This window comes from Entelurus aequoreus, linkage group LG15 (assembly GCF_033978785.1).
Source record: "Entelurus aequoreus isolate RoL-2023_Sb linkage group LG15, RoL_Eaeq_v1.1, whole genome shotgun sequence".
In the NCBI taxonomy this organism is placed as follows: Eukaryota; Metazoa; Chordata; class Actinopteri; order Syngnathiformes; family Syngnathidae; genus Entelurus; species Entelurus aequoreus.
This window is the reverse complement of record NC_084745.1, coordinates 12597867-12614525: the sequence shown is the minus strand read 5'-3', so window position 1 is coordinate 12614525 and position 16659 is coordinate 12597867. Positions and strand designations below refer to the sequence as shown.

Below are 16659 nucleotides of genomic sequence, written 5' to 3'. Positions count from 1 at the left end.
TGAATCCACCTTTCGAGAATTGATTTAAAAAAAAAACATTTAGTAAAGAATCAATTCTTGGATTAAAAACAATAAACAACTGTTATTGTTGATACAGTTTATTTTATTAAGTTTCTGTTGTTGTTTTTTTAAAATTGTATTTGTACATCTTCTCCATTACTTTGTAAATAAAGTATTGTAAAGCTGGGATTGGGTTGTGGTTGCTCTATTTCTTTTAGTAGATTGATTAACGTTCTGTGATTTTTGTAAATAAAATCATTTAAAAAAAACATTTTAAAAATATGTTTTTTTAGACCAAGACGTATAAGTCAGTAGCCAAGAGGAGCTTGTGTAAGCTGTTTTGAAAATGTTTTTATTGTCATTTATATACCAAGTCAAACATGGGGGGAATCTCATTGAATTGAGAGTGAATTTTGAATTGAATCGTCAACACCCAAAGAATCGGAATCAAACCGAATCGTGCCCAAATAATCCCACCTCTCTCTACCTTTGACTGTATTGCCTTGGTCAAAACTTTTCTAACTTTACACCCTACAAAATAAAAGTGTGAACGTCTATTGCTGATATCGTATCGGATAAATATTGGTATCGGCCAATAGACAAAGCTCCGACATCTGTAGTGAAGAAGATGACGCCACTGATATTTACATATATTCAAAGAAATCTGTATTATCTACAATTCAACTCTTGTAACATTTACACGTTTGTGCAATTTTCTTGTGTAATTGCATTTCTAATAAATAGAAACTTTGCAGTTAATACGCCTCTACTTAATGCTCCTATACTTGAGTGTGCCGTCGTCAAAAGCGAATAACCACCTGGTTCTCTTAAATAGCAAAAACCATTAACCGCTGTGGCTGTAGGTAACCTCCTGATGTAGTTTTAAAAATATATAATCATTCTACAAGATGGCAGTAGCTGCATTTGAGGCTTCATGAGTGGCCAGCAGCTTTAATCCGCACTTTGTCATACTGTTGTTTACCTTTATCACTTTCTCATGCAATCCCAGCATTATATGAAAATGAGTTGCATTTCAACAGAACATTCTCCCTTCTCTGCATATAGTAAATGTTGCTATAGACATATTGAAGTTGTTTCATAATAAAATCTACAATTTACTTAACAAAGTATATGCTTTTACTCTGAAAATATGTTAGTTTTAAGATTCCGGTCTAAGTGTGTTTGGGTGCTGCTTCTTATTGTGACTTACAGCATTTGGCCTCATCACGTCCATCTGGGCAGTCTCGCACTCCGTCACACACTTTTCTTAAAGGGACACAGCGACCGTCTCCACAGCGAAACTGACGAGGACACACTGCACGCGCACACACACACACACACACACACACACACACACACACACACACGCACGCACGCACGCAATACCAGCATGTACCGTGTATGTCAGCAAAAAGTGCCAGAGTGGGACTTACAGCCTTCCGGAGAGAAAGCCTTGTAGAGCAGGTGGAAACCTTTGTGGGTTACAGATTCGTCCGAGTGGAAGTGGATGGAAAGCGGAGACGAGTAGATTCGCCTCTTGCTGCTGTCTGACACCGGGTTGCACAGTCTGGAGGAGTCATAAGCGATCACAAAGAGCAGTCGTGTGATTATTTCACAGGGATGGAAGTTCAAACAAATTCAAGTAAAATAAACCTTTAGATTTTTATGAATTTGTTCTATTTTTATTTATTTTGAATGTGGTCATCCATGGCTTATAAGAGCCATCAAAAGCAATCATATTGAGCAGTCGTGTGATTATTTCAAGGGGATGGAAGTTAAAATAAATTCAAATAAGATAAACCTCTATATTTTTGTATTTTTATGAATTTTGTCTTTTTATTTTATTTCAACATGGTCATTTATGGCCATCAGAAGCAATCATAATTAGCTGTCATATGATTATTTCACATTGATGGAAGTTAAAATACATTCAAATAAAATAAACTTCTATATTTTTATGAATTTATTTTCAAATGGTTTTCATCCATTCATTAAAAGCCAATATAATGAGCGGTAATGATTATTTCACGGGGATGGAGGTTAAAATACATTCAAATAAAATAAACCTCTATATTTTTATGAATTAATTCTCTTTTTTAAATATTATATATTTTTTTTATAAAGTGGTCATCAATGGCTTTTTAGAGCCATCAAAAGCAATCATAATGAGCAGTCATGATTATTTCACTGGGATGGAAGTTGAAATTAATTCAAATAAAATAAACCTCAACATTTTTGTATTTTTATTAATGTATTCTCTTTTTAAATATATTTGTTAATTTTTTTTGATGTGTTCACCAATGGCAATCAAAAGCAATCATAATGAGCTGCCATAATATTTTACAGAGATAGGAGTTTAAATATCGCAAATAAAATAAATGTTGTATTTTTAAGAATTAATTCTCTTCACAAATGGATTTTTTAAATAGTTTTTTCATGTGGTCATCCATGACTCATAAGAACAATCAAAAGCAATCATAATGAGCAGTCAAATGATCACTTCGCAAGGATGGAGGTTACACTAAATTAAGATAAAATAAACCTCTATATTTTTGTATTTTATATGAATTTATTCTCTTTTTAAATTTGTGTTTTTTAAATGTTTTTAAGGTGGTCATCCAAGGCTCAGAAGAGCCATCAGAAGCAAACACAATGAGCCATCAAATAACTTATTTACGGAATGGAAGTTAAAATAAATTAAAATAAAATAAAATTCAATATTTTTATGAATTTATTCTTTTTTTTTTTTTTTATGTGGTCATCCATGGCTCATAAGAGCTATCGATCATAGCAAGCAATCAAGCAATCAATCAATCAAGCAATCATAATGACCAGTCATGATTATTTCACAGGGATGGAAGTTAAAATAAAATAAAATATTATATTTTTATGAACTTATTGTCTCTCTAAATTAATTTTTGAATTTTTTTAATGTGGTCATCCATGGCTCATAAGAGCCATCAAAAGCAATCATAATGAACATTCATTATTATTTCACAAGGATGGAGTTAAAATAAAATAAATTAAAATAACATACAATTCTATATTTTTATTAACTTATTCTCTTTTAAATTTATTTTTGAATGTTTTTAATGTGGTCATCCATGGCTCATAAGAGCCATTGAAAGCAATCATAATGAGCAGTCAAATGATTATTTTACAGGGATAGAAGTTAGAATAAAATTAATTAAAATACAATAAAATTATATATTTTAATGAAATTATTCCCTTTTTTAATTTATTTTTTTAATGTGGTCATCCATGGCTCACAAGCACTCATAATGAGCAGTGAAATTATAATTTCACAGGGATGGAAGTTAAAATAAATAAATTAAAATAAAATTCTATATTTCTATGAACTTATTCTAATTTTGAATTAATTTCAGAATTTTTTTTAATGTGGTCATCCATGGTTCATAAGAGCTATTAAAAGTAATCACAATGACCAGTCATGATTATTTCACAGACATGGAAGTTAAAATAAAATAAATTAAAATAAAATAAAATAATATATTTTTATAAATTATTCTCTTTGTAAATCTACTTTTGAATTGTTTTAATGTGGTCATCCATTGCTCATAAGAGCCATCGAAAGTACTCATAATGAGAAGTCATGATTATTCCACAGGGATGGAAGTTAAAATAAAATAAATTAAAATAAAATACAATTCTATATTTTTATTAACTTATTGTAATTTTAAATTTATTTTTGAATTGTTTTTGATGTGGTTTAATTTCAAATGATTATTTCACGGGATGGACGTTAAAATGAATTAAAATAAAATACAATTCTATATTTTTATGAACTTATTCTTTATTTTTGAATGTTTTTAATGTGGTCATCCAAGGCTCAGAAGAGCCATCAAAAGTGATCACAATGAGCCGTCAAATAATTATTTGGGATGGAAGTTAAAATAAAAACTTCAGGTAAAAATCAACCTTTCATATTTTTGGACTTTCATGAACGTATTTGTGGAGGGAGATGTAGCCAGCAGGCGCAAAAGTCACCGCCGCTGTCCATGGTGCTGAGGACGAGCACCATCGGCACCATGTACTGACGGCGAGACACAGCCGGCAGGTGATTAGATTTCACAGGTGGTACGTGTTAATCTAATCATCTGTTGTCTTTAACAGTGAGCGGTCGGGAGCAGGAGGAGGAGAGAGGCATGACACAGAGGAGGGCTGACAAGTCGAGTGTCATATGGATATTGTGGAGAAAATAAAAACCTTGGTTAAACCAGAACAACGATCTCCAGCTGATGTGTGTGATCCACCAAACCTGCTAGGAGGTCACTTCTACAGTATTCCTTTTAAATGTATTTGTAACAATTATTTGCAGCAGCAGGTACAGTATATCCTCGACATTCTGCATGACTCACTTGACTCCGCCGACGTCCAGCCAGTCCTTCTCGCAGCCATCCGCCGACCCCTGGATGTCCACCGTCACTATCGTCATGGAGATCAGGTAACCAGGCAACGGTGCCTGATGGAGAGATGAGGGAGCTTGAATGTTGGGGTCGGGGGGGTTATGTCTCACACTTATTGTTTTCCTACTCACTCGTAGCGTCCATCTGCAGTCGGCATTAGGAGGGTAGTAAGAAGGGTGGTGCGGGGAGGAAATGGAGCCATTCCAGGAGGAAAGTGAGCCTCCGCAAGCTGCGGGGAAAGATGGCCGCACATCAACAGGAGGCCCTTAGGACAGACACAAGTAGTCGCCAACCTGCTTTGGGGACGGCCTGGAAGTAAGCTTTAAAGATGGCGCCCTCCCTCTGTCGGCTGAAGGACAAGGTGACCAACATGACGTTCCCGGAAGAGGTCAGGCTCATGGCGCCGGGCGAGCCCTGCCCGCACCACCTGTGTCGACATCGACATATGAGTATAAAAAGAACAGGTAAACATTGTGAGTATACTGTACCTGGCGAGGATCTTGTTCTGCAAAGGAAGCAGGAAGTCGTAGGCCGACAGCTTGTGAGCGCCGCAGCTTCCCGGCGCCGCTCCCTGCAGGGCGAGGACGAGCAGCCGCACCACGTGACCCGGCGGCACGCGGAGACGCCACTGGTAGTACAGCTTCTTGGGAGCCACCAAGCTCAGGGTGCGGTTGACGCCGTGTTTAGCGTACAGGTCGAAGGACATCGCTGCGTAGAGGCGGAGATAGGAAGTTAGCAGTGGGCGGGGGTTCTGGAACTTTCTCCAGCATGTAAAGGTCACCTTGGAAGCCCAGCTGCCACTTCCCGCCCTGGAGACTTTGTGGGTTCTTTATTTTGTCGGATTTCTCCTCTGATTCATAGTCGTCAGGGTCTAACCCTACAAAAAAAAACAATTGTTGTGTTTGCAAACCTTACAAAAGCACATGTTTCTAGTAAAACTCACAAAGATACATTAATACAGGCATTATTAGAGATATTGCATGTTTGGTTTGGGAGTTATGCTTGAAAAAACATTGCATTGCTTCAAACGCATTTTCTCAGGATTCTAAGAACATTACTGTTATGCTGAGTAAAAAAACTATTTGTGTGTTTGCAAACCTTACAAAAGCACATGTTTCATGTAAAACTCACAAAGATACATTAATACAGGCATTATTAGACATATTGCATGTTTGAAGCAATACAAAATAGTTTCAAGCATAACTCCAAAAACCAAACACATTTTCTGAGGATTCTAAGAACATTACTGTCATGTTGAGTAAAAAAACTATTTTTGTGTTTGCAAACCTTACAAAAGCAATTGTTTCTGGTATAACTCACAAAGATACATTAATTCAGGCATTATTAGACATATTGCATGTTTGGTTTAGGAGTTATGCTTGAAACATTTTTTTATTGCTTCAAATGCAATTTCTCAGGATTCTAAGAACATTACAGTCATGATGTGTAAAAAAACTATTTTTGTGTTTGCAAACCTTACAAAAGCACATGTTTCATGTAAAACTCACACATATACATTAATACAGGCATTATTAGAGATATTGCATGTTTGGTTTGGGAGTTATGCTTAAAAAAATGTTGTATTGCTTCAAACACATTTTCTCAGGATTCTAAGAACTTTACTGTCATGTTGAGTAAAAAAAACTATTTTTGTGTTTGCAAACCTTACATAAGCACTTGTTTCTGATATAACTCACAAAGATACATTAATTCAGGCATTATTAGACATATTGCATGTTTGGTTTGGGAGTTATGCTTGAAACATTTTTTTACTGCTTCAAACGTATTTTCTCAGGATTCTAAGAACATTACTGTCATGTTGAGTGAAAAAACTAATTTTTGTGTTTGCAAACCTTACAAAAGCACATGTTTCATGTAAAACTCACAAAGATACATTAATACAGGCATTATTAGACATATTGCATGTTTGGTTTGGGAGTTATGCTTGAAAAAACATTGCATTGCTTCAAACGCATTTTCTCAGGATTCTAAGAACATTACTGTTATGCTGAGTAAAAAAACTATTTTTGTGTTTGCAAACCTTACAAAAGCACATGTTTCTAGTAAAACTCACAAAGATACATTAATACAGGCATTATTAGACATATTGCATGTTTGAAGCAATACAAAATAGTTTCAAGCATAACTCCAAAAACCAAACACATTTTCTGAGGATTCTAAGAACATTACTGTCATGTTCAGTAAAAAAACTATTTTTGTGTTTGCAAACCTTACAAAAGCAATTGTTTCTGGTATAACTCACAAATATACATTAATTCAGGCATTATTAGACATATTGCATGTTTGGTTTAGGAGTTATGCTTGAAACATTTTTTTATTGCTTCAAACGCAATTTCTCAGGATTCTAAGAACATTACAGTCATGTTGTGTAAAAAAACTATTTCTGTGTTTGCAAACCTTACAAAAGCACATGTTTCATGTAAAACTCACAAAGATACATTAATACAGGCATTATTAGACATATTGCATGTTTGGTTTGGGAGTTATGCTTAAAAAAATGTTGTATTGCTTCAAACACATTTTCTCAGGATTCTAAGAACATTACTGTCATGTTGAGTAAAAAAAGTATTTTTGTGTTTGCAAACCTTACAAAAGCACATGTTTCCAGTAAAACTCAAAGATACATTAATTCAGGCATTATTAGACATATTGCATGTTTGATTTAGGAGTTATGCTTGAAAAAAAATGGTATTGCTTCAAACGCATTTTCTCAGGATTCTAAGAACATTACTGTCATGTTGTGTAAAAAAAACTATTTTTGTGTTGGCAAACCTTACAAAACCCCGTTTCTAGTAAAACTCACAAAGATACATTAATTCAGGCATTTTTAGAGACATTGCATGTTTGGTTTAGGAGTTATGCTTGAAAAAATGTTGACATATTGCAAACCTTACAAAAGCACACGTTTCTAGTAAAACTCACAAAGATACATTAATACAGGCATTATTAGACATATTGCATGTTTGGTTTAGGAGTTATGCTTGAAACATTTTTTTATTGCTTCATTTGCATTATCTCAGGATTCTAAGAACATTACTGTCATATTGAGTTAAAAACACATTTTTGTGTTTGCAAACCTTACAAAAGCACATGTTTTTAGTAAAACTCTCAAAGATACATTAATACAGGCATTATTAGACATATTGCATGTTTGGTTTAGGAGTTATGCTTGAAACATTTTTTTATTGCTTCATTTGCATTATCTCAGGATTCTAAGAACATTACTGTCATATTGAGTTAAAAACACATTTTTGTGTTTGCAAACCTTACAAAAGCACATGTTTTTAGTAAAACTCTCAAAGATACATTAATACAGGCATTATTAGACATATTGCATGTTTGGTTTAGGAGTTATGCTTGAAACATTTTTTTATTGCTTCAAACGCAATTTCTCAGGATTCTAAGAACATTACAGTCACGATGTGTAAAAAAACCATTTTTGTGTTTGCAAACCTTACAAAAGCACATGTTTCATGTAAAACTCACAAAGATACATTAATTCAGGCATTATTAGACATATTGCATGTTTGGTTTGGGAGTTATGCTTAAAAAAATGTTGTATTGCTTCAAACACATTTTCTCAGGATTCTAAGAACATTACTGTCATGTTGAGTAAAAAAACTATTTTTGTGTTTGCAAACCTTACAAAAGCACATGTTTCCAGAAAAACTCAAAGATACATTAATTCAGGCATTATTAGACATATTGCATGTTTGATTTAGGAGTTATGCTTGAAAAAAAATGGTATTGCTTCAAACGCATTTTCTCCGGATTCTAAGAACATTACTGTCATGTTGTGTAAAAAAACTATTTTTGTGTTTGCAAACCTTACAAAAGCACACGTTTCTAGTAAAACTCACAAAGATACATTAATACAGGCATTATTAGAGATATTGCATGTTTGGTTTGGGAGTTATGCTTAAAAAAATGTTGTATTGCTTCAAACACATATTCTCAGGATTCTAAGAACATTACTGTCATGTTGAGTAAAAAAACAAATTTTTGTGTTTGCAAACCTTACAAAAGCACATGTTTCATGTAAAACTCACAAAGATACATTAATACAGGCATTATTAGAGATATTGCATGTTTGGTTTGGGAGTTATGCTTAAAAAAATGTTGTATTGCTTCAAACACATTTTTTCAGGATTCTAAGAACATTACTGTCATGTTGAGTAAAAAAACTATTTTTGTGTTTGCAAACCTTACAAAAGCACATGTTTCCAGTAAAACTCAAAGATACATTAATTCAGGCATTATTAGACATATTGCATGTTTGATTTAGGAGTTATGCTTGAAAAAAAATGGTATAGCTTCAAACGCATTTTCTCCGGATTCTAAGAATATTACTGTCATGTTGTGTAAAAAAACTATTTTTGTGTTGGCAAACCTTACAAAACCCCGTTTCGAGTAAAACTCACAAAGATACATTAATTCAGGCATTTTTAGAGACATTGCATGTTTGGTTTAGGAGTTATGCTTGAAAAAATGTTGACATATTGCAAACCTTACAAAAGCACACGTTTCTAGTAAAACTCACAAAGATACATTAATACAGGCATTATTAGACATATTGCATGTTTGGTTTAGGAGTTATGCTTGAAACAATTGTTTATTGCTTCAAACTGGTACTTTTTAGAGGTGGTATAGTACTGAATATGATTCTTTAGTATCGCGGTACTATACTAATACCGGTATACCTTACAACCCTACATGCTAAAGTGCTGAGAAGTGACTAGTAGTGTGCAGCAAAGTGACAAAAACGCTGCCCCCTGCTTTTTGACGGCAGGCATGACATAAAATCAAACAGAAAATCGAAAGGTCCGCCAATAGAGGGGTTTGTCAATCGAGGATCTACATCTTTGGACACCACACGATTCGATTCTTGGGGGTAACGATTCGATTCTAAACGATTCTCAATTCAAAGTCAGTACTTTTTTAATAACATTAGGTGATAAATGATGATTAACTGAATTCCTCCATAAAATAGACAAGCAGCTCTGATACATTTCTGCATTACTTCAAAGAAAACTGGCTTTGTTGAATACAATTCTACCCAAACATTTAATAAATTCAAATACAAATAAGGCAACAAGAGAAGTATCCTACACTTCTCTTTTTCAAAGTCAATCTGTACATCAGGGGTGTCAAACTATTTTTAGCTCAGGGGCCTCATGGAGGAAAATCTATTCCCAAGTGAGCCGTATTGGTAAAATCATGGCACGATAACTTAAAAATAAAGACAACTTTTTTTTTTTCAAAAATAGAACAAGCATGTTGCGGGGGGTGTATATTGTAGCGTCCCGGAAGAGTTAGTGCTGCAAGGGGTTCTGGGTATTTGTTCTGTTGTGTTTATGTTGTGTTACGGTGCGGATGTTCTCCCGAAATGTGTTTGTCATTCTTGTTTGGTGTGGGTTCACAGTGTGGCACATATTTGTAATAGTGTTAAAGTTGTTTGTACGGCAACCCTCAGTGTGACCTGTATGGCTGTTGACCAAGTATGCATTGCATTCACTTGTGTGTGTGAAAAGACACAGATATTATGTGACTGGGCCGGCACACAAAGACAGTGCCTTTAAGGTTTATTGGCGCTCTGTACTTCTCCCTACGTCCGTGTACACAGTGGCGTTTTAAAAAGTCATACATTTTACTTTTTGAAACCGATACCGATAATTTCCGATATTACATTTTAAAGCATTTATCGGCCGATATAATATCGGACATCTCTAATTTCAGCATATTCATGTGCACCTGGAAAATGTGTCCCCAGTCATAAGTTCAACACGAAATGTACAGTTCATTAAAAGCATCGATTTGGGTATAAATGTCAAAGGTAACATTACCATCATCTTTGACAATCAAGGCCTAAGTATAACAATCCACATTTTGTATACCATTGAAGTGTTGACACGTGGCACATAGCTCCGCCCCCTCTCACTCTACAGCAGGGGATACAAATAATTGCTTTTGCAACATCTAGTGGACACAATTAGAACAGCAGTTTCTTTCATTCCAAACTACAGCTCTTTTTTTATACTTGGCAAACTCATCTCGCGGGCCAGATAAAACTTGTTTGCGGGCCTTATCCGGCCCACGGGCTGTACGTTTGACACCCCTGCCCGCTCCCAGTCTGTGGAACGCTCTCCCTGACCACCTGAGGGCACCACAGACTGTGGATGCTTTTAAAAAAGGCTTAAAAACGCTTTAAAAAAAAAAATAAATAAAAAAAGCCTTTTTTTAGATATATGCATAGTAGTTGTAGCTATTTGGCTGTTCTAGTTTTTATTTGTTTTATTATCTTTTTATTTGTATTTTTTTAATACACTGTAGCACTTTGAGGTTGTTTACTCAATGTAAAGTGCTTTTTACAAATAAAATCCATTATTATTATTATTATTATCAACTATATGATTGAGTGGCAGGACAGAACAGATTGAAAAAAATAAATTACATTTTTTATTTAAAAAAAAAAACAGATTAAGAATCGTGAAAAACAAAAATAGCATTTCAATCAAAAATGCAGATTTTTGACAGCGCCAGTAATGACTTATGTATTTTTTTGACTACCCTACCCAATAGTTGCAGCGTGACGTCATCTTTCTCCAAGTAGTACCGCTGCTCATGTCGGCCGTCCCACAGCACCTTGGTGCTGCCGGGAAGTCGGCGCTGCAGCCTCTCCGGGCTGGACCTCCGGATCGCCACGGCAACGTGATGCGGTGCGTAGAATTGGCTCCAGTAGAAGACGTTGAGGCCCGATGCTCCTTCACTGCCGCACACGGCGACAATAAATCGCATGTCACTCGATAACAGTACACTAAGTGTACCAAAGTACACACTAGGAAGTACTCATACATCGTATTAGCGTACCTGAAGGCGGTAATCCCTGAGCGCAGGTAGTAGGAGCTCCACGGAGAGGACTTGTAGACCTCTGACAACTGTTGGTAGGACAAAATAACAATAGAGTAAGACGTGGCTGGTACTCAACTGCAGAGAGTACCATGTGTCCATGGGGAGTAAGGTGTGATACTGTAAATACTTCCAGCTTTACAGATGCCAACTGCAAAACAACAGCATGATTAATGAGGAATGACAAAGATGTCGATATTGGTCACACAGTACAGTGTATTGCATCATACATATTATTGCACAGGTGTGAAACTTAAGGCCCGAGAGCCAAATCTGGTCCGCCACATCTTTTCATTTGGCCTGCAAAAGCCTGGAAATATTACAGTCAATACAATACTTTGTCTTCTTATTAAATGTGTTTGTTCTTTACATTTTGACGGAAAAAACTGAGGGCTGTCAAAAACAACAAGTTAACTCATCACATATAATACTGCATCAATCATGTACAGTACAGGCCAAAAGTTTGGACATACCTTCTCATTTCAAAGCGTTTTCTTTATTTTCATGACTATTTACATTGTAGATTGTCACTGAAGGCGTCAAAACTATGACACCTGTGAAGTGAAAACCATTCCAGGTGACTACCTCTTGAAGCTCATCGAGCGAATGCCAAGAGTGTGCAAAGCAGTAATCAAAGCAAAGGGTGGCTATTTTGAAGAAACTAGAATATAAAAGATGTTTTCAGTTATTTCACCTTTTTTTTGTTAAGTACATAACTCCACATGTGTTCATTCATAGTTTTGATGCCTTCAGTGACAATATACAATGTAAATAGTCATGAAAATAAAGAAAACACATTGAATGAGAAGGTGTGTCCATACTTTTGGCCTGTACTGTATATAGTTGGATTTATCACGCACTAATTGCATTTGTGTCAAAATATTGGTCTTTTCTTAAGCGAGTAATAACCTGAAGTTAATCAAGATCAATCTACGGAATATGTACTTCACTGTGCAACCTACTAATAAAAGTCTCAATCAATCAATCAATCAATCAATCTGACTTGAAAATGTTACCATTAACAGCAGTTAAAAAAATACATGTACTGCATATCTTTATTATCTAATAATGCAACAAATATTATATTGTCATATATTCAATTTTTTTTGCACAAATAAACATTTAAATATCTGCTTGACTCATGATTGCAAAGCAAGTTATCCATCAAATTGTACGCTGTAATTTTTTTTTTAGATTTTACGGTGAAAAACCAGAGGCTCATTTGCCAAAATTTTAGCTTAAAAAAAACAACCTGTGGTAATATATTTCTATTTACAGTAATACACCGTAAAACAACGACCATAGATTTTACCATAAAAAAACAGTTATATCTTGTAAAAACCATCATTTTTTATAGAAAAACTACTTTTTTTATAGTGTACGAAACAAATATATGGAATCTAAATAAATGTAATAATATTTTAAGGGGAATCCTGATACATTAATAGTCATATATTATTATTGTGATGTGGCTAGGGCTGCAACTAACGATTAATTATTAATCTGTCGATTACTACTTCGATTAATAATCGGATAAAAGAGACCAACTACATTTCTATCCTTTCCAGTATTTTATTGAAAAAAACCCAGCATACTGGCACCATACTTATTTTGATTATTGTTTCTCAGCTGTTTGTACATGTTGCGGTTTAGAAAAAAAGGTTTATAAAAAAATAAAAATGCCTCTGCACATGCGCATAGCATAGATCCAACGAATCGATGACTAAATTAATCGCCAACTATTTTTATAATCGATTTTAATTGATTTAATCGATTAGTTGTTGCAGCCCCTGATGTGGCCCTCAATGAAAACAAGTTTGACACCCCTGCTCTTTAGTGAGTTAAGTGTAATAAATACTGCAAATACGCTGAGCTTTACAGGAGGCATTGAGCGAGATGTGCATTATGCTAAAGACGTATTAGAATAGTGTAAAACGTCACATTAAAAAAATTTAACAAATATATATATTTTTTAAATAGAATACATTCATAAAAATACAAAAATCTAGAGGTTTATTTTATTTTTATTTTTTTTAACTTCCATCCCAGTGAAATAATCATGACTGCTCATTATGATTGCTTTTGATGGCTCTAAAAAGCCATTAAAGACCACTTCATAACAAAATATATAATAATTAAAAAAGAGAATTATTCATAAAAATATAGAGGTTTATTTTATTTGAATTTACTTTAACTTCCATCCCCGTGAAATAATCATTACTGCTCTTTATATCGGCTTTTAATGGATGGATGACCACATTAAAAATAATTTTAAAAATACATTCAGGAGAATAAATTCATAAAAATATAGAAGTTTATTTTACCAAACCCAAAACCAGTGAAGTTGGCACGTTGTGTAATACAATGATTTGCAAATCCTTTTCAACCTAGACTGCAAAGACAAGATACTTAACGTTCAAACTGGAAAACTTTGTTACTTTTTGCAAATATTAGCTCATATGGAATTTGATGCCTGCAACATGTTTCAAAAAAGCTGCCACAAGTGGCAAAAAAGACTGAGAAAGTTGAGGAATGCTCATCAAACACTTATTCGGAACACCCCACAGGTGAACAGGCTAATTGGGAACAGGTGGGTGCCATGATTGGGTATAAAAGCAGCTTCCATGAAATGCTTAGTCATTCACAAACAAGGACGGGGCGAGGGTCACCACTTTGTGAACAAATGCCTGAGCAAATTGTCCAACAGTTTAAAAACAACATTTCTCAACGAGCTGTTGCAAGGAATTTAGGGATTTCACCATCTACGGTCTGTAATATCATCAGTTGGGTAGTTTGTTTTGTTGTCTTTTTGTTGCCATTCGCAATAGTATGACATTTTTAATGTCTCTGGACATCGTATTTGATGCCATTTAAGGCAATCATTTAATTTAATCACTTTTTAATGACCCCCGGACACCCTGTAATTTGCTCATTCATTGAACAATATGTGGATTTTAGCATTCTACACACTGAGCGACAGCCTTAGCAGCTGATCCCAGGTACCTCATGTCACCTGTGCTTTTGTCCAAACTCTCCGGTACAGCTGACCTTTTGCTCCAGAAATCCAAATCCTCCCTCTCACATCTCTTTCCAAACCTCTCCTCTGCACAGACAATGTTGTCATTCAAGCCTTTCTGCTCGTCCTCACTGCCTGCCTGAGCCTAGTCTGCCTACAAATGAAGGGCTTGTCCTCAACCCTGAAAAAGGGCCCGGACCCTAGGGGATCTTCGGACCCCCTTGGACACACACACACACACACACACATGTACACACTGACCAGCTCCCGTTTCAGCTTTACGTTTAACCCAGAAAACACACAAAGCAAATGACGACAGACAACAAAAAGGGATTAGGAAGGCAAAAAATGGAGCAGCGGTGTGTTCTTGAGCCAATTTAAGTAACAGTTTTAAGCCTGAGCCTGGATGTGGAACCGCAGCTCGGTGAATAAATACAAAGAGCTCTGGATGTGAATATTGCAACAACTCATTGTCAGAGGTGACGATTCCGTTCAGAAGCGATTCTCAATTCAAACCGATCTTTGCAATACATTATTTGGTATAAAAATGACAATAAAACCTTCTCAAAACAGGTTACAAAAGCTCCTCTTGACTGCTGACGTATACGTGCAGCAAGTAATACTAATAAATAATAAAGACTTAAAAATGTATCCTTAAAAAAAATAATTTACTCATCAAATTTTTATTTCATGATTCATAATTAAACAATTCTTTAAAAAATAGGTTTTTGAATTAAAAAACCCCCAAAACATACATTTAGAAAATGTTGAAAATATTGTTGTTGTTTTTTAAAAGTCTTTTAAATTAAAACCATTTTTTTGACCTAGAAAAAACTATTTGAAATCAAAATAATTTTCTAAAATACATTTCTTGAATCAATTTTTAAAATAAAAAAAACAAACATTTAAAACATTTTCAAATATCTATTTAAAATGTTATTAATTTTTGCAAATTATGAATCATGAAAAGAATCATAGAAAATTATGGAAAAATTATTTTTAGATTTTTTTTTATTGTTAAGGGTATAATTCTCCCAAAAAAAAACAAAAAAAAATTAAATACATTTTCTAAATCACTCTAAAAAAAAATAATTTCAAAAACATTTTCAAAAAATCGATAAGAAAAAGGAAAATTTTGGGAAAATTATTATATATTTATCAAAAAAATATATTTTTGATGAGTTGATTATAATTATTTTTAAAGGATACATTTTAAAAATAAGTTTTTTAGACATTTTCCACGCTGACTTGCCAACACAAACGTCAGCAGTCAAGAGGAGCTTTTGTAAACTGTTTTGAAAGGTTTTATTGCAATAAATTACAATCGCCATTTCAAGGCGAATGGATGTTTTTCAGCACCCCTAGAAAAAGGTGTTTCTAATATTTTGGTTATTTAAATATTATTGCGTAAGTTTTATTTTCTTAAAGGAATATCAAGCCTTCAGTCAACACATTGACCGGACCTAGAAAACACACAAAGCAAATGACGAGACAACAAAAAGGGATTAGGAAAGCAAAAAAAAAAACGGTGCAGCGGTGTGTTTTTGAGCCAAGGTCGCAGGGACTGGACTTACGTAACGGTTCAAAGCCTGAGCCTGCAGGTGGAACTGCGGCGAGGAGCAGTCGGCCAGCTCCGAGGAGAAGCTCAGGTTGGGGAACTCCACGCTGCATCCCAGGAAGAAGACGCAGGAGGGCGGGGCTGCGACAGGGAAAGAAAGGAGTTGAGACAAACCAACGAAGGAGCAACGAGCTGGACTCACACGCCAAGTAGTGGACGGCGAACGCCATGACGGCGGCGCAGGAGAAGAAAGGCAGGAGAGCGGACGTCCATCTCCTCCAGGTGACACATGCAGGGGGTGCCTCCTCTTCTTCAGGCTGGGTGGGGTCCTTCTAAGCACACATGAGCAGCACTTATACATCTGACAAGTTCAGTCGGATCGTTCCAGAAATGCTCCTCAAGGTAACGCAAAGTGGCGACTTACCTGCCCACGCCCGAAAACGCAGTACACCTGGCAGCTTCGACTTTTGGGGAGAGTCCTCATAGCTCTGGTTTAGCTCTGAGGAGGCGATGTGCAACAATACCTCAGGCATAGACACCATCCAGAGAGAGGACCCCCCCTCCCTCACCACCACTTGGTTTCATCTGGGGGGGGGCTCAGATATCCGACCTGCGGCGGGCATTCATCTGCTCCGCTTTTTACCTGGGCGGCAAGTGTCAGCCGGAGTCCCAGCATGCATTGCAGTAAGGGTGGGGGTTGGGGGGGTGGGACAAAGCGGCCACTATGAGGC

The 16659-nt window shown here is 35.5% G+C and overlaps 1 protein-coding gene across 1 annotated transcript in view; it reads right to left on the bottom strand.

Annotated features, from left to right (window-relative positions):
• Nucleotides 1-16412, bottom strand: part of LOC133630547 (suppressor of tumorigenicity 14 protein homolog) — a 24922-nt gene extending 8510 nt beyond the window's left edge. The window contains 12 exon segments of the mRNA XM_062022161.1: nt 1211-1315; nt 1434-1567; nt 4380-4483; nt 4559-4656; nt 4721-4854; nt 4916-5135; nt 5209-5304; nt 11021-11214; nt 11316-11383; nt 15945-16069; nt 16131-16260; nt 16353-16412. Of these exon segments, the coding sequence (XP_061878145.1) occupies nt 1211-1315; nt 1434-1567; nt 4380-4483; nt 4559-4656; nt 4721-4854; nt 4916-5135; nt 5209-5304; nt 11021-11214; nt 11316-11383; nt 15945-16069; nt 16131-16260; nt 16353-16412 (1468 nt within the window).
• Nucleotides 16413-16659: the final 247 nt, after the last annotated feature.